Source organism: Nilaparvata lugens, chromosome 3 (genome assembly GCF_014356525.2).
Source record: "Nilaparvata lugens isolate BPH chromosome 3, ASM1435652v1, whole genome shotgun sequence".
In the NCBI taxonomy this organism is placed as follows: domain Eukaryota; kingdom Metazoa; phylum Arthropoda; class Insecta; order Hemiptera; family Delphacidae; genus Nilaparvata; species Nilaparvata lugens.
This window is the reverse complement of record NC_052506.1, coordinates 15,740,664-15,765,368: the sequence shown is the minus strand read 5'-3', so window position 1 is coordinate 15,765,368 and position 24,705 is coordinate 15,740,664. Positions and strand designations below refer to the sequence as shown.

Sequence of the window (24,705 nt, the reverse complement as noted above, 5' to 3'; positions counted from 1 at the left end):
AATAAATTTCTGTTGAAACTGTGTTTTGATCACTCCATTTTTTCAAATTAATTTTGTCTTTGATCGATTCAAACTGTATTTTCACGCAAAAAATTAATTGAACCAAATAGTTTTATTATTTGTTCTTGAGCAAGTACTCATACAAATAGGTATTTAAAAAATACAGTATTCATATGCATTGTACAAGGCAAAGAAAACAAAACAAATATACGGGTTTCCGAGTTAATTCTTGAATTCCGAAGGATTCATTAATTCCTATCTATAAAATACCCATCATTCATGCAGTCTTTATACCTATCATTTAACTCCAATATTTATGAGATGCGATCATACGATGCTACTCCTTATCAGAAATTCATAATATGCTTTAATATGTCAGACCAATATTTCATGACACCAATACAACAATCTCTCGATCGATTACTTGATTTGTATACATTTTAGCAGAAAGCTTGCTTATTGTGATATGAGCTGATAAATTACGTACTTGATAAAAATACAACAAATTATGGGTAAACTATTATCAGTCTGAGTACTGTCAAATACCAACTTGATAAAGTTGAGTACTAAAATATCAAGTACTACAAGCAAATAATATTTTCCCTCAAAAGTGAAAAGAATCCAACTGAACTGAACAAATTTTGAAAACAATTTGTTCTCAGGAAAAATAATTATTTCCTTTTTAGCTGAAATAATCATAGATCAAGTTTCCAGTTTTAAATAATAACTAAAACTGGCTAATGTTTTCAAAATGAAATAGATTTACCGAGAATTGAAAATGCTAAGAAATCAAGAAGTGTGTCATTCTTTGAACAAAATCTTTGAGAATTCATCCTCAAAATTTTATGTATATATTCGCAACCAATTCTAAAATGACTAACCCAAAAGATCTCAACTTTAGGCGTTCATATATCAAAAAGTAAAAATTATAAAAAAAATCCATATAAATTTGTTACATTTTTATAACTTTAAATCGAAATACTTCTGGAAATGTCAGCAGTAAAAAGTTTCCAAAAAGCGAGGTGTACAACCTCGATGACCATTGCAATTTTTTGCCATTGAATATTTTATCCTACTTGATATTAAGCTTTTTATTATCAAACTTGGAAGCACTCTGTATATTGGTTTTATCTTATGAAACGTCAAAATTATACATTATTTTAGCAGCAAAGGGTGGGGCATAGGAAAATGTTACATGTAATGATGTTTGAATTCTAGGCTCGAAATTTTTCAAGACTGTCAATATTTTAGAATGGTTCAAGAGTTTTTGTTTATAATCTATTGTTTGACTTTTCTATCAATCTATCGGAATTCAAAATCAGAATTATAAAGTGTATTACAGTTATTTATTTTTGAAGTGGAACATTTTGTGATGTGAAATTAAACTTACTTTGACATTTTATTGAACAGAATTTAGGAACAGGAGAAGTTTTGAACTAGCGCCTGTTTTTTCACCACGATATTGTAATTGTATATTCAATGGATAAATAAATAATATTTATTGTAAAGAAACACGCTTGAATTTGGAAATAAGAATTTGTTTTCAAAATACATTACAATTCCGTTCATTATATGAGTATTGGAAGCAACAAGAGATATTGCATTACATCAATGCCAACAGAATGACAAAAATTAATTGATTAAACGAGATTCCAAATAAATTATAATTATTAATGATACTGAAGACATTAGTCATCACAGGATTTGATAGCATTAATTTTGTATCTCGTATATTTGATTTATTTGAATCAATAAGAATGATTGATTGATTAAACAAGATCCCAAATACTGTAAATACTATTAATACTGAAGACATTAGTCACAGAGGATTTGATAGCATTCATTTTGTATCTGTTTATATGATGTAGTTGAATAAAGTTTTAGTTGAGTATTTTGAAAATTTGCTTCTATTGACCAGTTTTTAATTTGTCAATTTCAATAATTATTATTGTAATTATTTGATGGAGGTGATTTTGTGGGGTCCTGTATGCTCCCGTATTGTCAAAAATAAATAATCGAATAAATAAAAAAATGCATGAATATCATACTATTCCATGGAAGTTGGTTGTGGAGAATTCTCAAGTTCGTTGGACAAATTAGTCCAGTCAAAAGGTCATTTTTCAGGAAATACCCCCCTTGTCAATTTCATATGTATTTTGGGGCGGTGAATTCGAATCTAAAATTTGCTGACACGCCAGACGGCGGCTTCACCCCTCAAAACCCCAAAAACCCTCAAATTTTGGGACTTTTTTCAATAAAAAACCATTCTTCTCAAAATTAAAGACAATAAAATTTCCAACATATTGACTGGTCGCGCAAGAATCTACAATTTCTTGTTTTTTGAACTACAGATTTTCAAAAAAGGGGTATTTATGAAAATTCTGGAAACTCACTACTTTTACTCTATACAACTAAGGCTCAACTCACACTTACGCGACTCAGGTCGAGAAGAGACTCGACTCTAGTCGAGAGCATTTAAATTCAAATGGTGACACTCAGACAAGTCGATTCTAATCTCCGCGACTGTCAGTCACCATTTGAAAACACATGCTCTCGACTAGAGTCGAGTCTCTTCTCGACCTGAGTCGCGTAAGTGTGATTGGAGCCTTATACAACTTGGAGTAATGATGAAAAATCACGTATCATGTGAAATTACAATTAATTCTAAACAAGAATCCTCAGACATTTTGTATAGGGGGGAGAGGAGTACTAGGGAAAATAGAAAACCATGTCTTACAGCCAAAATAGAAATTTTCTATTGTACAGTAGGCCTAATAACTTTCAAGGCCTTCCTAACCGATCAGATCAATATGTTGGATCACATTGATATAAAAAGTACTATAAAACAATATTATAATAGTTACCTTAAGGTAGGAGCCGAAGTATTTAGTAACGAAAGGACTATCACATTGCGAGAGCACCATGATCTCCTGTTGAATGTCTTCGATTTCATCTTCAGCCTCTTCCAAATCGATGATCTTTATGGCAACGACTTGCTGACTGCGGTTGTCGATTCCCTTGAACACCTCTCCGAACGAGCCCTTGCCAATTCTCTCTTGTTTAGTGAAGATCAGCTCAGGATCCACCTTCTGCAAACAGATAAAGCCAACTATTATAAAATGTCCAAAACATCAGTTGATTATGAATCAACCACGAGTTCATAAAGAGTACATCATGCTTGAAGGAGAAGAAGAAGAAGAGAAGAAGAAGAAGAAGAAGAAGAAGAAGAAGAAGAAGAAGAAGAAGAAAAGTATCACTGGTCAATTCCATGCTCACTGCCAGAGAAATATGTAATTTATTTCTTCATTTGTACAGCAAGCAGTTGTCATTAAAAATGATATTGAGAGAGATAAAATATTATTTTAATAATCTGCAACAATGCTTGTTGGAAGAATGGAAGTACAAAAAGGAGAGGCCGCCCTAGAACACACTGGCAGCAGGATGTAGAAAAGGACTTGAAATGCTTAGGAGTGAGGAATTGGAAGAGGTAGGCATGTCAGAGAGATGATTGGAGGCGAATTGTCGAGAAGGACACGGTCTGCGCAGGACTGTAGCGCTTCTTAAGTAAGTAATCTGCAAGTAAGTTCAAAGTGAGCTGCATATAAACATTCAAATTTCATATTTTAATGAGCAATGAGTGAAACAATTTCCCATTGAAAATGAATGCTTGTCACAACATTCATATCAAATGTTTGTATAGAAACAAATTTCTACTGAAAAATGGCACGTTAATGACATTATATAGACTATAAAATTTAGGTGGCATTACATACGTATATAGCCTAATTCAAAATAAATAGAATGGATTTAATTATTGATAATTTGAATATGTATTTTGGACGATTATGAAAACTTGACTATGGTGGGAGTTTGAATCATTTTCTGTTAGTGGGGAATTTTTCAGAGTATCAGAAGGGTTAAGCCTAAGCTGTTTAATGGAAAATGGTCTCCATGGAGTACCGCTCTAAACTGTTTGCGTCACTTTAAACGAGCTGAATTTCATAAAATGAAGGGCGGTCTTATTTTTACTTTGCACAGTCTCCTTGGGGTAATTTGACAGTGATCGATTATACAATGTCACCCTCAAGTAAGGAAGAGAGCTTGAGTGAAATAATTATTTCTCTTATCTGCAGGCATCGCAAAAACTGTGGCTCCAGTTAACCAACTTGAGCGCATTTTGTTGTTGAAGAGAATGAGGAACATGTCATATGAAGAGCCAGCACGCTGAATGAATAATTCAATGTTTTCGGCGAAAACAATATTTTATTTCTAAACAAAGATGACAGGCACAGAATTAGCACAGAATGCCGGATTTAGTTATCAGTTATTTTCAGATGACCGTTCCAATCATCACGATTCCAATAATATGAATTCCGAATTGAGAGACCAGATTATTTCTTTAGTCATTTTTCGTAGAAGCGATTTCCAGTCATGAAAGATTTAGAGGACTATCTAAATTCATAAGTTGCTGGTTAGTTGGTTATATAAAAAAAAATTAGATGATCCTAGAAATAAATTTAGCTTAAACTCTGAATATAATTTAATCGATTATTTTCGATGGACATAAATTTGTTGATAGGAGAAACACGGGTTTGAATACTAATTTTGTTGAAACTTGAAGCTGGCTTGAGTGGAATTTATAAATAAGTTTAGTGCATATTGAGCCCCGGGCCACCAGACCTGGGAATTCGCTCAAAATGCAGCAAGTAGTATTCTATTATATTTTCTACTGAAATCTCCGGTTGGAATCTATTTACAATAATTCACATGTTTTTCCTCTCGTGATTATTGATTCTATCTATAGTATACATTATATGAGAATTATTATTATTTTAAAATATAATCCCTTTTAAATTACCCTTTTATAGTACCCTTTTTTAAATTAATAATACAGATTGAAAATACAAATTATAACAACTAGTTTCAGTGATCCACACCATCTTCAGGTTTCAACTAGTGTTGTTATAATTTGTATTTTTAATCTATTATTTTATTAATTTCAAAAAGGATACTATAATTCTATTTTATAAATAAAAATAAATAGCCCTAAATTCATACATCTCAAGTGAATTATTATATATAGTGATATTGAGCAGTTATCCTTTCATGCCTTAAAAAGGACTAGCCGTAAGGCTCGCTTCGCTCGCCATATCCGTCTAGCCAAGGGGCTCCGCCCCCTGGATCACCGACTGGATCGTCTAAAAATAAGATCAGCGGGCTCGCTCCGCTCGCCTGCATTTTTCGATTGAGCATGCCTCATTCCATCAGAAAGTCAAAGTACTGAGAAAACGCAGAAAAGCTGAAAAAAACGTTGGAAAAACGCAGATTTTGGGCGTATCTTTGATGAAATATTAAAGTCACCTCATCACAAAATTTTTAGACCCTAGCTAAACTCTGTACCAAATTTGAACATTATCTGTCTATTACTTGGCGTTATTTAAAATATTCCTTCTAACCCAACATTATTACACACCAGCTGAGCTTCTGTAGTAATTAATTTACATTAATTATAAAATTAATTGATAGTAATTTAATTTGAACATTTTCTGTTCATTTGTTCTCGATAAAGCTGAGAAAGCGCAAAAACGCTGGAAAAACGCTAATTTTGGGCGTATCTTCGACGTTATTGCAACTTCCTTCTAACACAACATTATTACACCCTAGCTGAGCTTCTGTACTAAATTTGAACATTTTCTGTTCATTTGTTCTCGATAAATCTGAGAAAACGCTGGAAAAACGCAGATTATGGGCGTATCTTTGGAAATTTTTCCAAATCCGATCTTAGTGCGCCTCTAAAGGGCCAACTGAACACGCTGGCAGCAGGACTTGACATGCTTAGGAGTGAGGACTTGGAACAGAGAGATGATTGGAGGCGAATTATCGAGGAGGCCAAGGTCTACGCAGGACTGTAGCGCTTCTTAAGTAAGTGATCTGCGAGTAAGTTCGAAGTGAGTTGCATGTAAGCACTCAAATTCATATTTTAATGAGCAATGAGTGAAACAATTTCTCACTGAATAATGAATACTTGTCACAACATGCATATGAAATGTTTGTATAGAAACAAATTTCTACTGAAAAATGGCACGTTGGTGACATTATATAGACTATAAAATTTAGGTGGCATTACATACGTATATAGCCTAATTCAGAATAAATAGAATGGATTTAATTATTGATAATTTGAATATGTATTTTGGACGATTATGAAAACTTGACTATGGTGGGAGTTTGAATCATTTTCTGTGAGTAGGGAATTTTTCAGAGTATCAGAAGGGTTAAGCCTAAGCTGTTTAATGGAAAATGGTCTCCATGGAGTACCGCTCTAAACTGTTTGCGTCACTTTAAACGAGCTGAATTTCATAAAATGAAGGGCGGTCTTATTTTTACTTTGCACAGTCTCCTTGGGGTAATTTGACAGTGATCGATTATACAATGTCACCCTCAAGTGAGGAAGAGAGCTTGAGTGAAATAATTATTCTCTTATCCGCAGGCATCACAAAAACTGTGGCTCCAGTTAACCAAGTTGAGCGCATTTTGTTGTTGAAGAGAATGAGGAACATGTCATATGAAGAGCCAGCACGCTGAATGAATAATTCAATGTTTTCGGCGAAAACAATATTTTATTTCTAAACAAAGATGACAGGCACAGAATTAGCACAGAATGCCGGATTTAGTTATCAGTTATTTTCAGATGACCGTTCCAATCATCACGATTCCAAGAATATGAATTCCGAATTGAGAGACCAGATTATTTCTTTAGTCATTTTTCGTAGAAGCGATTTTCAGTCATGAAAAATTTATAGGACTATCTAAATTCATAAGTTGCTGGTTAGTTGGTTATATCAAAAAAATTTAGATGATCCTAGAAATAAATTTAGCTTAAACTCTGAATATAATTTAATCGATTATTTTCGATGGACATAAATTTGTTGATAGGAGAAACACGGGTTTGAATACTAATTTTGTTGAAACTTGAAGCTGGCTTAAGTGGAATTTATAAATAAGTTTAGTCCATATTGAGCCCCGGGCCACCAGACCTGGGAATTCGCTCAAAATGCAGCAAGTAGTATTCTATCATATTTTCTACTGAAATCTCCGGTTGGAATCTATTTACAATAATTCACATGTTTTTCCTCTCGTGATTATTGATTCTATCTATAGTATACATATATGAGAATTATTATTTTAAAATATAATTATAGTACCCTTTTTTAAATTAATAATACAGATTGAAAATACAAATTGTAATAACTAGTTTCAGTGATAATTTGTATTTTTAATCTATTATTTTATTAATTTCAAAAAGGATACTATAATTCTATTTTATAAATAAAAATAAATAGCCCTAAATTCATACATCTCAAGTGAATTATTATATATAGTGATATTGAGCAGTTATCCTTTCATGCCTTAAAAAGGACTAGCCGTAAGGCTCGCTTCGCTCGCCATATCCGTCTAGCCAAGGGGCTCCGCCCCCTGGATCCCCGACTGGATCGTCTAAAAATAAGATCAGCGGGCTCGCTCCGCTCGCCTGCATTTTTCATTTGAGCATGCCTCATTCCATCAGAAAGTCAAAGTACTGAGAAAACGCAGAAAAGCTGAGAAAAACGTTGGAAAAACGCAGATTTTGGGCGTATCTTTGATGAAATATTAAAGTCACCTCATCACAAAATTTTTAGACCCTAGCTAAACCTCTGTACCAAATTTGAACATTATCTGTCTATTACTTGGCGTTATTTCAAATTCCTTCTAACCCAACATTATTACACACCAGCTGAGCTTCTGTAGTAAATTTGAACATTTTCTGTTCATTTGTTCTCGATAAAGCTGAGAAAGCGCAAAAACGCTGGAAAAACGCTAATTTTGGGCGTATCTTCGACGTTATTGCAACTTCCTTCTAACACAACATTATTACACCCTAGCTGAGCTTCTGTACTAAATTTGAACATTTTCTACTCATTTGTTCTCGATAAATCTGAGAAAACGCTGGAAAAACGCAGATTATGGGCGTATCTTTGGAAATTTTTCCAAATCCGATCTTAGTGCGCCTCTAAAGGGCCAACTGAACATAACTACCAATTTGAACGTTTTTGGTCCGGTAGATTTTTAGTTCTGCGAGTGAGTGAGTGAGTGAGTCAGTCAGTCAGTTAGTGAGTGCCATTTCGCTTTCATTATATATAGATAAACGAGCTAGTCAATTTATTTTCAAAAAGAATCGTCTTGTCTAAAAATTAATAGCAATATATTTATTTCAAGTGAATTTATAATTCGACACTTTGAGTATCAAATTTCAATGCTGGGTAGGACAGGAAATAACCTACTGCTAGACTGATGCACAAGAAGTGGAGAAATCAATCTGGTAGGGTAGCATGCCGAGCTGGAATCGTTCAATGGGCCGATTCGCTTCAAATAGAGAGATTGCCTCCCTTAACCCCGCGCAACGAAGACAAATTAACTGCAGTTTGCTTCCCCCAAGTTCCTCAGATGAGTCTATTTCACAGAAGAGCCGATAAATACTTGGGGGCGGCATGAAAGATTGATGTCTTAACTTCGCCAGCGGTTCAATACAGTTCTCCCATGTTTATAAGAGCTAATTTTTCGATAATTGACCATTTCTACTTGCCTGAAGAGCTTTATAATTATGATCTGAAGGATATATTTTAGAGAAATGAGCAATAAAAATCTGTGCAGTGGCACATGATTATCATCTAAGTTTGTCTTTTTTTCTTTAGGGCTACTTTTGAATATAAATAAAAATATAAATCTAAGTACCCAATATAATAATAGCATCTTTATAATGCCATTATATAGCCGAAAAATGTCGTGACAATAATTTTAAAAAGGGTACTTGAATTTCCATTTTTATTTACATCTAAAGGTGCGTACAGATATACGCGCCGCGAACATCAGCAATTCACTTTTAATCAGCTGATTATATCTGTATTTTTACAGAAACGGTAAGATACAGATATAAAAAGCTTGGTATCAGCTGATTAAAAGTGAATTGCTCATGTTCGCGGGGCGTAAATCTGTACGCACCTTAAAGTTTACTCAACTTAATAGGAAGCGCCACACTATGTAAATAGAATAATATTGTTGAAATTATTGTACAGAATAACGAAAATCATACCCGCATTGTTATCCAAGTGATTTCATATCGATTGTATTTCCGGTGACCGATTTACCTTATTGCTCAGCCAAAAATATATAAAATTAATAAAATTTATAGTATACAGATGGAAATTACTGAGATATTGCAATTGTTTGGAAAATTGGATTTTCGTTAAATAATATATATATCAATTATAGTATATTTCTTGGAATTTTTTAAAAATGAATAATTAGTTTTTTCACAGAAATTTTTTCTACAAATTATTTATTCGAATGTCAATACACACATTTCATAGAAAAACTATTGAATTATGCATTTCATAATGAGGTTTTAACGGAAATAAGCACTTTTCAATTTTGCCTGCAAGCGCAAGCAACTTTCCCTACATGGTGTCGACTTGTTGACATTGTCGTAGCGATTAATTTATTGACTGCAAGTACAGTACAGGAATGAATCACAGTGACACCATTTCCTTATTATGTATTATGCAGTAAAATTACCGATTGTGAATGTACGTCAGTATGATTCACCAAGATCGACATTGAACTTTATCTATGTGGTGGTGTGATCAAATCAAAACGTATAGATGAGTCATGTTACAATACAGTTAGATCCCAACTGTCAGCAATGGAATCTCAATTTTAGTATCAGATTTAAAATTTGCTTGGAAGTTGGAACCCTTGAATAAGTATCTAAGGTAGGAAGTTTGGTACTGGAAATCTGAAAAATTTATTAATTGGAGACTCCTCTTATGGACACATGCCTGTGTCAAGGTAGGCGCACACAGATCATCATCGGACGGACGGCACGCATCGGACGGATCGGACGATTAGATTTGATGCATTGTTTTCAATTGGAGTGCGCATACCTATCGCACTAGATTTGATGCATTGTTTTACCTCATTGTTTGTACCTATCGCGATAGGTATGCGCACTCCAATTGAAAACAATGCATCAAATCTAATCGTCCGATCCGTGCCGTCCGTCCGATGACGTTCTGTGTGCGCCTACCTTTCAGGTGCGTACGGATTAACGCGCAGCGAACGCGAGCAAGTCACTTTTCATCAGCTGATTATATTTGTACAGAAACGGTAAGATACAGATATAAAAAGCTTGGCATCAGCTGATCAAAAGTGAATTGCTCGTGTTCGCGGCGCGTAAATCTGTACGCACCTATAGACGAGCAAACTTAATACGAGCATAGTTCTGATGCCTTTATTTAATAATGGCTTTAATCATATTTTGTTTCAACTTCATTAATAACTACATTTTTTGTTATCTTTTGTTTAAAATTACAGTATATTGTTTTTCTTTTGTTTAACATTATTGCATATTGTAAAATGTTCTCTTCAAAGTTTATACTTTATGAGAAGTAAAATTTATTTATGACTAGCTCACCTTTCACCAGTCTACACCAATTTTCACAAAAACGAATGAACCGTAATTTACAAATCATAATTTTCAATTTTTCAAGATGAATGTAAATTCAACTACAGCTAACCATTACATAAACAACGGAGCTGTTTGTTCAGAAAAAATAATTTGATTTATAGCAACTTAGCTTTACAGTGTGGATTACATTTGAGTCATGATAGCTGAATATCATGTTAGCAAAGGTTAACTAGTGAAGGTAAAACATGAGGCACCCTCACTGAATATACTTAGGTCTGCCTGATACCACAGAATACAATACAATTATACAGTTTACAATTATACAGAATATACAATTATACAGGATACAATTATAGAAGTTTTCTCTGCTAATACATAACGAGCTGTTAGCTAATTCTTCTATGATTAGGTTCATTCGCTATTTTGGTCTAACCGGTAAGATACGACAATACAAAATTATATGCGCGGAGACCTGAGCAAGAAGATACGGATTGAGACAAGATCTACATTATTCATATATTAGGTACTTGAAGTAAACTAGGATACTGGAGTCCACTAGTGCCCTCATGATGTTGTTCATAAAAATTTAATTTGACATAATAGCAAAATTGGGATTACAGGTCGATTAAATTCGGTAGTCCCGCGTTCAAAAGCGATAAAACAATGATTTGTTTGCCGGCCTGAATGAAAACATTGTTCCATCACACCGTTGGGAAAATAGAATCAATTCGGTTGAGAATACAATTGAATTAAAATACAATTGAGACAGTAGGCTGTATAGTGAGATTCTCTTTCAAGTAATAACATAAAAGCCTTCCATTTGAACAATGCAACCAGTTCCAAGCTAATCTCACTATAACTTTGAAAATGGTACCATTGATGTCCTCAACATATATTTTGTTATTCGTTGGGACAGCTCAATGTAACTTTGAAAATGGTACCATTGATGTCCTCAACATATATTTTGTTATTCGTTGGGACAGCTCAATGTAACTTTGAAAATGGTACCATTGATGTCCTCAAAATATATTTAGTTATTCATTGGGACAGCTCACTGTAGCTTTGAATATTGGTACCATGATGTCCTCAACATATATTTAGTTATTCGTTGGGACAGCTCAATGTAACTTTGAAAATGGTACCATGATGTCCTCAACATATATTTAGTTATTCTTCAAAATGTATGAATTCAGGGCTACTTTCTTGTATTTATAAAATAGAATTATAGCCCTAGTACCCTTTAAAATAATTAAAATATTAAAAAACAAGAATGCAAATTGTATAATGTAACTACTAGTTTCGGTGATCACGCCATCTCTTCTTCTTCTTCTTCAGATGATGGTGTGATCACCGAAGCTAGTAGTGACATTACAATTTGTATTTTTGTTTTTTAATATTTTATTAATTTTGGAGGGTACTAGGCCTATAATTCTATTTTATAAATTTAGTTATTCATTGGGACAGTTCAATGTAACTTTGAAAATGGTACCATGATGTCCTCAACATATATTTAGTTATTCATTGGGACAGCTCACTGTAGCTTTGAATATTGTACCATGATGTCCTCAACATATATTTAGTTATTCATTGGGACAGCTCACTGTAGCTTTGAATATTGTACCATGATGTCCTCAACAAACATTTAGTTATTCATTGGGACAGATCAATGTAACTTTGAAATGGTACCATGATGTCCTCAACATATATTTAGTTATTCATTGGGACAGCTCAATGTAATGAAAATGGTACCATGATGTCCTCAACATATATTTAGTTATTCGTTGGGACAGCTCAATGTAACTTTGAAAATGGTACCATGATGTCCTCAACATATATTTAGTTATTCATTGGGACAGATCAATGTAACTTTGAATATTGTACCATGATGTCCTCAACATATATTTAGTTATTCGTTGGGACAGCTCAATGTAACTTTGAAAATGGTACCATGATGTCCTCTACAAACATTTAGTTATTCATTGGGGGGACAGCTCACTTTTTGAATATTGTACCATGATGTCCTCAACATATATTTAGTTATTCATTGGGACAGCTCACTGTAGCTTTGAAAATGGTACCATGATGTCCTCTACAAACATTTAGTTATTCATTGGGACAGCTCAATGTAACTTTGAAAATGGTACCATGATGTCCTCAACATTATATATAGTTATTCATTGGGACAGCTCAATGTAACTTTGAATATTGTACCATTGATGTCCTCAACAAACATTTAGTTATTCATTGGGGTAGCTACCAAAAATTGAGTGTCCTCATACTGTAATTGAATAACCAATTGCAATACAGGCGATTAATACAAACGCAAGGAAAAAGGAAAGTGATGAACGATAGTAGCCGATTTGATGAAGAAGAGTAAGGAATGATAAGGAGAAAAGTGGAGAGACCGGAACAGAACAGCCTTGTAAAGGAGTCGAGAGGCCGTCGACTTGCCTAACTACTACCAACACTTCCTACTCTCTCACACCTCCTCTTGTCTTCTTCCTTCTCCTCCTCCTCTACATCATCATCCTTTTCAAAATACTGCTACTCATTCTTCTTCCTTTCAAACCTCAGACTCTTTTCATCTTTTTCCTCTTGTTTTTATCCTCTGCTGATAATTTTCATCCTCTTTTTCTCCTACACCGTCGCCTCCTTTTTTCTTCGTCTAGTTCTTCTCCTCTTCATTTACCACTCTCAGACTCTCTCATTCTTTCTTACAACTCAAACATTCTCTCTCTCCTCTATCTGTTTCTCTCTTACCGTGATCTCTGAACACAGAGATCATTTCCTTCTTCACCATCATCTGCTTCTTCCTTCTCCCCTTCATCGTGTTTTCCTTGAACTCCTCCTGCTCTATTTCCTTTCACTATCTTCAACTTCTAGTTCCCTTTCTTCCTTCATTTTCAACTCATTTTCTTCTTCTGCTTTCTCTCCTTCTTCTTCTCCACTTCTTCTTCATATCACCTCGAATCATATCGAATCTTCTCTTTCTCTTTTATTGTTATCTAATTCACTCACGCTCTCTCCCTCTCTCGCACTCGTTGCCTTACTCTCTCTCACTTTCTCGCTCTCTCTAGCAGGCCGCGAAGGAGTGGCCGGTCAGTGGCCTTTGCAGGCAGGCAAGCAAGCACGTCCTCTGTCCGTTGCGCTCCACCGGTCGAACGCCGCGACGCCAAATAAACACAATCCTCATTTTTACTCTAGCATCTCATCATTTCTATACTCCCAAAAATAATGTCCTGATGATACAGTGCATTTGCTTTTCTGGAGAATGATAATCATCTCAATGTTCATCGATATTTTAAATATTGTATTGCATTGGAAGCAAAATGAATGTTTACCTGCTGTTTTATTATATTATTATATGATATTTATAGATATTATATTATTGTAGGATAGCAAATGGTTATATCTCACTAACAGACTCTTGTAAAAGAGAGAATATTAAAGAATTGAATAGAAGACAATCGTAGTTCATTGAAAATTGGCCACATTCAAAAGATAAGGGTATCAAACGTAATAGAGATAACAAATTGGCAATTTCTAAAATTTTCGAATGTGTATTTTGAAGCAAGTAACTTATTTTGTTTAGAAATATAATGGAGGGATTTTGGGTGACTCATACTTATATCTTAATCTAAACTCTATTATGCTCCATGACTGATATAGGAGGATAATTAATTTCAATAGCTGCTAATGAAGAGAAAAACCTTAGTTCCCTAAACACTGATCACTTAAATTGGGCTACATTTAAGGGTAGAAGGTATTCGTTAATAGTTATCAAGTGATATTTTTTAGAGAAATGAATTTGGATAACCTATAATAGAATAAAGGGAAGAATTGGCTTGTACACGTACGGGATAGGAAATTCACGACGCATCATCACGTCTGATCTATTGGACTGATTAACTTGAACATTTGCAAATAGATTCTTAATTTACAAAGGATGGTTATAGACCTATTTTAAATTCTTCAAGTTTTTAATTAGACCCTTGCAGAGCACGGGTTACCTGCTTACCTGCTAATACCTAATAGATTAGAGAGGAACGATGAAAAAATCTATTAGATTTGAATTTTTTCATATAGATCCTTAATTTACCGAGGATGGTTATAGGACTATTTTAAATTCTTCAAGATTTCAGTATGTCAAATTTTTAATTATACCCTTGCAGAGCACGGGTTTCTTGCTAGTACCTAATAAATTAGAGAGGAACGATGAAAAATCTAGTTTCCGTAGAGCCTGTTGAGCGTAGTGAATTCTAACAACTGAATCAATCTCCGGCGTTTCTGACAAAAACGAACATCAAGAAAAACGAATGCGATCCATCAGGGCAGGTTCACCTGATTAGTTCAGTTTGAATCGAAGCTACGCCCTATATTCGCCGGACTATTTATTACGAAAGAATGAGTATAGCGAGAGAAAAGCGGGCATTTGAATGTGAGAAGCTCTACTCGGTGCAGGGGGGGGAAAACGTGTCCACGTCATCCGGAGCCGATTCGCCGGCTTTCCATGCCCAGATATTAAGAAGCCTACTCTCCGCACGAATTTTCGTCACGCTCAGAGGCTACAGTTTCATAACCTCTGCATGAGAAAATTCCACGCAACAAAGCGCGATGCGATGCCTGTGGAAAATTTAGGATAAACTGTACTTTGAAAAGTCTGAGCCGAGCAGTGAGCTGAGCATTTACAGTATGACAGCCGACCAAGTAGATGTAAAGTAAAACAGAAAACTGCATCCAATCACCATCCTTACCCCGTACAGAATACATACAAACTATTCTAGTCAATAAACTTTATTGTACTGGGGTGCTTAAAACTATATTAATATCTTAAAGTAATTTAGAATAGAGTTTTTGAATTTGGGAACTTTTTGAAGTTCGGTCTTTGTTATTCAATACAGAGTTCAAAATTTTCCGCAAAATGTAACTTATTGGATCTTTGTCTCAATGTCTCATTGCCCCAAATGTAACGTTGGCTCTTCATGTCTCATTTAATTTTATCATTTTGAATTCCTAGTGTCGGAATTAGCGTAGCATTGAGAATACTTCAATAAAATACGTAATTCAATTTTATATCTGACATTGTATAGAATAGTTTTGCAATGATAGCATACGTAGAATTTATTCATTTAAGTCAAAAAACGACACTGATGTGATAAAATTGGTAGATAAAATACTAATACAATCCTTTAGTTATTTTTTCTTCCAAGTTTAGGTGATGACCAGTTCAAAAAGTAGGTTAGGGTATGTGTAAACTCACTTGTCCAATTTCCAGTGTAAACAATAATATAAACATGAAATTTTCAATTTTCATAGATTAAAAGCAAAAGTAGAGAACGAAATCGTACTCAATAAGCTCTAGAAACTGTAGAATATTGATACACTTTGAAACATTACGATTCAAAAATTAGAAACAAGCTTATTCACGTATGCTTCAATAACACATTACTTTGACAACATGCATAGAATTCATTCGTAGGGAATGCAATTTTATCAATAAACCCTTTTGAACTACTGCTTCCCCTTCCCTTTGAATCCCTATTGTGTTCAGTAATGATCAGAGAGTATAGAATGTTACATTCTATCCTTACTGGTAATGATACAACAGGAACATGCATTGTATTCAATTATCGAACACTGCAGAATGCTCCAAAGATGCACTTTAACACAAGCCTTTTAAAAATAAGTGCTTTGATGAAGTGCATACCTCCAAACTAGAACAAAATTGTACGCAACGAAGCATAGTACAATGTATGCATGAAATGCGGGTGGCGACAACACTCAATGCCATCTACTAGCAATCAGTTATGATGAAATTTATTCCGAACGAGCAGCCAGCATTCCTCATACCCATTCAACGAATGCTGATAGTTGGTAGTGAATCATACTTTAGCAGTACACAGGAAACGTGCAAGCTTTCAAGTTCAGAGCGAGGAAACAGGGCGAGCACTCTTATAACAGGACAACGATCAGGTTAAAGACATTAACAAGCCGGTCACAAGTCAGTCATGTCTACGTTATTTGGGTGCCGATCAAGTTATCCATCGATTTAGCAGCCAACTGTTCTGAGGAAACAATGACAGCCAACCAATGAATCCGCGACTGGCATTCGTTCTGTTCTAAATTACCTCCTAGTCAACTGAACTGTTGTGATCTGGCGATTTTCAAGTCTTTACCGAAAACAAAGGAACAAGAACAGAAGCCGCCTGACACGATAATGGGAACTACGCCTCTCTCTCTCACGAAACTACAAATTCGATTCACCGTGTATCTTCAAATGCTGTCAGAGTTCAACTCCGATGCGAAAACGCCTTCAATCTGTCAGAAGATTTGGCGTCGAAACTGTTAAATGAAATTCTGAATTCAAAGTGTCTATTGTGATAGTTGTATTATTGAAATTGACACATTGTGATATTGATAAAAGCCAGTAAGCTTATTGATAATAAGCCAGTTAAGGACCTAGGACACTTTTAGAGTTAGGGACAGTGATGCCCCAAGGAGGGTCTACGCTCGGCAAAGTGCTTAGTTTCCAAACGAACAAAACACAACACAAAAAGGCAGTTGGAGTTAATTTTTTTTTCATTTTCAAAGTTGTAAATTGAATTTATGTCGGAGTAATTTGAAGCATTGTAAGTTTTGAAACAGAATTGAAGGATACAATATGTTAAAATAGATGGAATCTGGGAAATGTAAGCAACAGTAGATTGTGTTGTGATGAACGATCAACCAGTGATATTCATGTGCAAAGCCTTTACATGTAAAATAGTGAGCTACAGATAATCTAAACTAATTAATGAAATAAACGCAAAGACTCTGCCGAAAAATCATTCAATCTTTAGCTTCCTTTGGAATAAGTTCACAGCATGAAAATTGATGTCTAGTCTATTTCACTTTCTTATTGATCCAATAAATAATAATTTCTTTGATAACTCTTCCGTTACTAATCTAAAAGTCTTTTTAAAATAAAAATGCAGCAGCATCGAGCGAAAATGAAAACACTCTTCGATGCAGAGCATGGAACGTAAAAAAAGAAAGTTCCAGATCAGATAATGACTTGAACAGTGGGAGTATTGACCCAATTATTATAGATGCATATACGAGAATTTTCTCAGGGACTCGGCGTTTTTTGTTGAATGAATCAGAGGGAATTAGCGAATAATAATCGAAGGTCAGTTTCTTCGTGATCCTATTCAGATGGCACATTATTCACAAAATACAAATAGAAAGGAGCTTAGTGCTCTACTTAGTTCAGGCTTTCCTCGTTAGCAACGCATTTCCCTTTCACTTCTCGAGAAAAACCTGTCGGAGAATCATGAGAGAGATGCGTTCAGAAAACTCCTGCATTCAGATACAGGTAGCTCCAGTACAGAAATGAGACAGAACTATAGGTTTTTTAATCTTGGCTTTATTATCCTTCACTATCTGATTAGATCAGTCTTTTTATGACAACAAACTATCAGAAAAAGAAGATTTCTTGTCAGTTCAGGCTTCTACGAGTTCACAGACTGACAAAAACTTGTTCTTATTATTATAGTGCAGTTTCAAGCTCTAGATCGTCTATCTTGTGCAAGATAAGGATTTCAGATGTTATCAACCTTGTTAAAAACTGTTAATGGTTGCAGTTAAAACCAGTGAACCATAAGAATCTTCTGAATGACATTTTTCGAACAGAAAAATTCATTGAGATGTCTTATAGTCCCACTTCTATGAAAACTTTAATTATAAAATTAACTAAAAATGTGATAAATATAATATTTTAGTATCATTGTAGGATACTGGGGTTACTGGATCACCCGACGACTGTCAAAAAATATTATTTCATACATAAGCCTTGATAATTATTATGGCTCTTCTATAAAATAATATTTTTAGAGGATGTGAACGGGACCAAATTTGTTCTGAAATAGAGTAGGCTTGATTTGAGGTTGAAAATTATAATACTTGTATTTGTATATACAATAAATATTTTTTGTTGCTTTCGAATATTCTCAGGCATACTGAATATTCACATAGTTGCTTATGAAGACATGTCTAATTGCAATGACTAATCGTGACTAGTCTATTCTTGACTAACTGTTGTGTGCCCACTTTCCAATTGAATAAGGACGTATTCTTACTGGATCACACACGACGACTGTGAAAAGATATTATTTCATACATAAGCCTGTTGTACAACAGAACACAGAATACGTCCTTATTCAATTGGAAAGTGGGCACACACCAGTTAGTCAAGAATAGACTAGTCACGATTAGTCATTGCAATAAGACATGTCTTCATAAGCAACTATGTGAAGTATTGTGACTAAACGTGTCTTGTCTTTTCTTGACTAACTGGTGTGTGCCTAGCCTAAGCTTATATGTTGGATATTGTACAAAAGCAAAGAACTTTGAATTTGTCTTCATTAACTTAATTTGATTTGGTGAATTCATTTATATTATGTTGACGGAACATAATAATAAAACTCGATGATCTTGAAAAATAATTCTAAGAAAATTGCCAGATACTTGGGTTCTCTTGATTTTCATTGGATGTTCAAAACTGTGAATGAAATTGGAAGTAAGCACTTGAAGTGCGCGTCGAATTTGAGGCAGAAACGCGGAGCCGATTGCAAGGAATTCCCACGCTCCAGTCGCAGACGGCTCCATTTATTTAGAGTAGGCAAGTGTTTAGTTTTCAGTTGATATCATTCTGGGATGAGAGTTGTGCAATGATCACAAGATTCTCAAGTGGTGGGAATGATGAAACCCGAAAGTCATGAATGGTAATCACTGGAGGATTCACTTGGAGGTTATTCTAGTTCATCAATAAATAAGTAATAGAACTCTTTTCAATTTTCATGAAAAAACGACTACAAATTTAAAGTAGATAATTGAAATGGGTATAATTTAAAACCAGTAGTTGAATGAAAATACAAAGAGGAATAAATACATTGATATGAAAATATATAATTTTCAGCATCAATATCACAGTTACAGCATAAGACAACACCGTCAAATAATCAGATATTTGTTGGGAAAATCAATATTTTATAGCAATTTCAAGTCATTTCATTCAAGATTGAACGCCATCAGCAATGTACTGCATCTCAAACCTCTTCCACCAATGACAGCAAAAAATATCCGCCATTTTGTAGTAGTAAACTCCCAAATGTCTCCTCATTGGTCGATACAAAATGGGAGTGGAATGGCTGCTCGCTTGTGATTGGTCGAGTATTCTCTGTTGAAAATAGCATCCACCAATAGAATTTAGGAGGGACATTTCCCAAAACCAATCAGTATTCTAACTTTTTCCCTGAATCTTTAAACATAAAAAACAGCCCAGCCAGCTAATTTGATAGTCAATGTATTCCTATTTCGGTAGCTAATAAAGCTTGAATTTCTATTCGAAAGAAATTCGATTTCTTTTTTGTTTCCATTGAGGAAAATTATATAAACCAGAGGTATTCTCCCCATTCTAGCATTCTCGAGCTTGGGCAAAGTAAAACGTTGACAAACTCATTGAGGAGAAAAAGGCTATATATAGCTCTGTACAAAAGCAATGCAAAAATTCTTATTGTACGTGTATTCCCCAGAAACATCAAATTTATCCTTACAAATTTGTGATAGTTTACATGAAAAAATGGGGAATCCATTCAAAGATTTGACTTCAAAGAGGACTTACAAAATAATAAATTATATTACTGTGATTCACCGACAGGAGAAAGCTATAAATGCGTAGAGAGCTTACAAGATAAACTGATAAAATTATGGACTCAATACTAGTAACTTGTTATGGACATTTTGAATACCTCAAAGTATCTCAAGTATCTCACCGTAAAATGTATGGGTATTCCCAAACCTATCACTCAGCATGATTAATAGAAATCAAGGTAGCACGCACTGTTCTACTCAACTCTTTGAAACCCATAAGTAGTTCCTGACAACTTCTGAAAGAACTCGAAAGGCAGTAAACCTGGTTGAAAAATGAAATTTGTTGATTAATGATGCGGCATGTAGTTTCCACCGACAGAGTTGGGACAACAAAGTTTTCGAAGTCGTTAACGTAACAGACAAGATACGGGTTCGGAAGGTAGGAAGAGTTGAAATTTTTCGAAGGAAGATTAATGTCAAGTTTCAAGTGACATTGAAAAGACATGATGAATTTATATGAATATAATTGTTGTCTAGTCTATAATGAAGTCTATGATTGGAAATTGCAGAAGAAATTACCTTCACAAACAGTTAAGATGAATAGAGAGAAGGAATCTTAGGTTGGATTCTCAAATAATGAATATTGAATAATATTCTACAAGTTTAATCAATTCCAATTGGTGTGGAAGTAAAATAAATTACGTTTTTTGGCATAAATTCCCAGGTTACATTCACTAGTTGTTTTGATTCATCTCAGCCTCTACCTCTTTAATAATAACCCTTGAGAGTTGAGTGTAAGAGAGGGCCGGCTGCGCCCTAACTCCGCCCTCCTAGGTAAAAATAAAGGCAGCTATTCTATTCTATTCTTTATGAAGATCGATTCAGCCAATGATGACACAATATAGCCTGCCTTGTGTACTAGTAGATAAATGAATATGTGTACTGTTGTGGAGACGTTCAAGTTTCAATGAACCAGTTACTTTTGCTACCACTAGAAATACTATTATAGTGAGATTAACGTTATACAGTCAGTGAAAATGATAGAACTAATGTTGCCGAAATTCTGTGACTAACGACTCCTACAGTAGACAGCTGTGATGCGAGTCATCCTAGTATGTCTGATAATATATTAATTGTTGATTCTTGTTAATATTGATAAATTATATTATTCGCCAATTATATTATTATATTATCACAATTCACAGTTGAATCATAATTTACTCTTAAAAACTGTTATTTGAATTCCTTTTCTTTTCATATTATCCTTAAAATGCAAAATTTCAAAAAACCTTGTGTATACATCGACGCGCAGTTGAAAAAGGAATATTCATGCCAAATCTCATAGAATTCTATCAACGCGTTTGGCCGTAATCGCGTTACATACAGACAGACAAAAGAAAATCGAGTTGAAATATAGACATAGACCTCACTACGTTCGGTCAATAAATTCTCATAGTTGAGATTAAATATTTCAGTAATTAATTATATTTCGTCGTGGTCTAAAGACAATCTGGCAACAGTGCGGCGCTAGAAAAGGATAGAACTATCTGCTACTGCTTTGTCTAATGACAGACAAGGATAGCAGCACAAATGTTAATCAGGTGCTGACTTTAAAACCTGAATCTCACTATAGAAGTGTGATTCTTCCAAATCCCTTGATAATGCTCGTGTAATAGAAATCTAATTTTTCCTAATGTCTGAGAGACGGAAATAAGATGCAACCGAAACACGTTCAGTTAGCAACTTGGCACAAGAATTGAGCAATTGGAGCATCTCTATTATCTACGAGTAAATAGTATGGCTGTGTTTCAAGTCTCAGTTGAACTGTAGATACGGAATAGAACATCTGGCTTCAGAGCGGATTGCGATTGCGTTTATTGACCACAGGAGCGGAGCCAAACAAGAGATGCCTACACCAGACCAGACCAATACCAATGATACCATTGCCAAATGCATTTTAAACGTGTAAATAAATAACCGTTCAGGCCTTTCTTTTCATCAAATAACTAACGGTTCTCGAATATTATGTACTGTAGTTTCAAACAACTTTTGTGGCTGTAGCAAAATTTTCTGACACACATCTTATGCATCCATATTAACTTATTCTATCATGGATTATTATTAATTCTGTTGAACTAATCTTTCATAGCAAGAACGATAGCTTTTCTCATAATATAAAAAAGAGTTTGGGTCTCTTCACACTTAGCTTCGCTACGCTGAAATGCGTTTTTGGAAGACGTAACCGCGTCCTATCTCCCAACATTGAAAGCTACGCTACGTTGATGTGAACGGGACAGTTACATGTTTGATAAAACATTGGGAGATAAGACGTATTTTAGCGTGACTAGGTTTGAAGAGACCTTTAGGTGATTATCTTGCATTTTATATGGCTTGAGAGTTCACTAGATATCATTCAAGATTAGGAGATCTAAAACAAAGATTAGGAGATCTAGATTCAAAGATCTAAAACGAATTCTTGAGCCCAGATCTATCACTACGCAATACAAATGGTATTTTTCTCGGATGAGACGGACGATTATTGCAGGCATGGAGATACATTTCAATGATTCAACCAAGACTAATTGTGTTTCTTCTCAGTTGTAAACTGATTCTAATCGAGAAAATATTGATAGTGTTCAGCGTCTGAAAGTATTTTCAAACAAGTCGATCATTAGAAAATAGGTATACAAAGATGAAAAGGCTAGCACTCATAAATCGAAACATTACTGTGTGTGTGCACTTACTTTTCTACTAAATTATAGTTTCTAGTTGCAATGACTTGTCAGCTACTTCAACGAGTATAAATAATACCATTTTGAGTATGGGAACTGCCATTTGCACCTCTTAAAATTTCACCTTTAGGGGCAGTAATACATTAATTAAAATTGCTTAACGCTGGAATCAATCAGATTATCACTTTCAACTACTTTTTTGCATTTTTAGTTCAATGAGTTTTGTTTCAATAGGCTTATGTCTACAAAATATTGTCCCATTATCAAATAAATATATTTCATCTTATAATTAAAATCTTTGAAGTGTCATATTTATTTTGTCTAAGTTTATTTATCTTTTGTAACTCGTTTTTTTGTAACTGGGCACCTGCCGATAAACATTCGGATTTGGCAGGACCCTCATTTGTTTGAATTGCGAATAAAAATTTCCTTTTGGAAAAAAATAGTATCGAGGAATGAGTGGGGGAGGGTTTTATAGAATATCCCTGGTATTTTCTAATGCAATTGAGTGAGGCCTACCGAAGAGGCAGGAACCCTGCCACCATGCACGATGGGCGGAGGCGGCGGCGGAATTGGCCGTAACTGCTGGAAGGCGGCAGTCGTCCAGGTCTGCCAGCGGAGGTGGGGCCCAGCGCCGCCCCCCGGGTAGTAGGTGCAGCGGCCCACGCCGCCCTTCGGGGGCAGAGTGCTGCTACTGCTATGCATCCTGGAGGCGGATGCGGAGGCGGCTAGTTGTTGGCAACGGCACATGTCCACACGCACATTGGCCCCCCGACACTCAACTCAGTTCGTCAATACCTCACTTCATCAAGTGCCTATTTTGACCATTTCTAGAGATACTGAGAAAAATTTGAGGTTGAGCCATACAGTTCGTCAAGTTTCACAGTGTCAAGTTTTAGTTGCAGGCTGAAACACAGTGAGCTACATCGTTTATAAGTTTATAGTTTACTTTAGTTTTATTTCAGAAAGCACTACATAATAAAGCAATGCTTGGTAGCAATGTCAGGAATAGGGCCCCAATGTTTGGGTCTCAGTTCGTCTAGATCTCAGTTCAGCAAGGGTCTATTTTGACCGTTTCTTGAGATACTGGAACAATTGGGAAACTGAGTCATTCAATTCCTCAACTTTCACAACATTAAGTTTTTGATGCAGGCTGATACACAGTCAGCTACAGCGTTGTACACTAGTAGTTAGGATCAGTGAGAATAAAATACTCTCTAAATATAGGTTGAGAAGTAGTTAGTTGAAGGTTAGCAATATGCTGGTATAATTGAGCATTTATTTTTAATGATTATGAATTGATTAAATATATGATACTGTATCCACTGGACGGTCTAGAAGTAACAGGAACTTGACGAACTGAAGAGTTAAGTAAGAAGTGAACTTTCAGTGGTATTGAACTTGCCTACCCGGGATGATTCTTGATCAACTGAGATCTTGATGAAGTGAATGTCACTCATACAAGGAGGGTTTCAGTTCGACAATATAATTTATTACCATAGACACTAGACTTTCTGAAAGCGACAGGAACTTGACGAATTGAAAACTGAACGTACTGAAGTTGCCTACTCTGGTTGCCTATTTGATCATCTGAGATCTTGATGAAATGAATGTCACTCTACAAGTCGGGTCCATACCGGGTCTCGATTCGTCAATATACAATACTGAATACTGTACCCACTAGTTTTCTCAATACAACAGAGACTTGGCAATCTGAAAACTAGAAGTACTGAAGTTGCCTAACCGGGCTGATTCTTAATCAACTGAGATCTTGTTGAAGTGAATGTCACCCATACAGAGATGGTCTCAGTTCATCAGTATAATATGATACTGTAAACT

At 35.0% G+C, this 24,705-nt stretch overlaps 1 protein-coding gene across 1 annotated transcript in view; it reads right to left on the bottom strand.

Moving 5' to 3' along the window:
* The window catches only part of LOC111057303 (serine/threonine-protein kinase 26), a 46,611-nt gene that overhangs the window by 21,044 nt on the left and 862 nt on the right, over nt 1-24,705 (bottom strand). The window contains 2 exon segments of the mRNA XM_039423032.1: nt 2,865-3,089; nt 23,386-23,705. Coding sequence (XP_039278966.1) covers nt 2,865-3,089; nt 23,386-23,616 — 456 coding nt within the window. The 5' untranslated portion in view covers nt 23,617-23,705.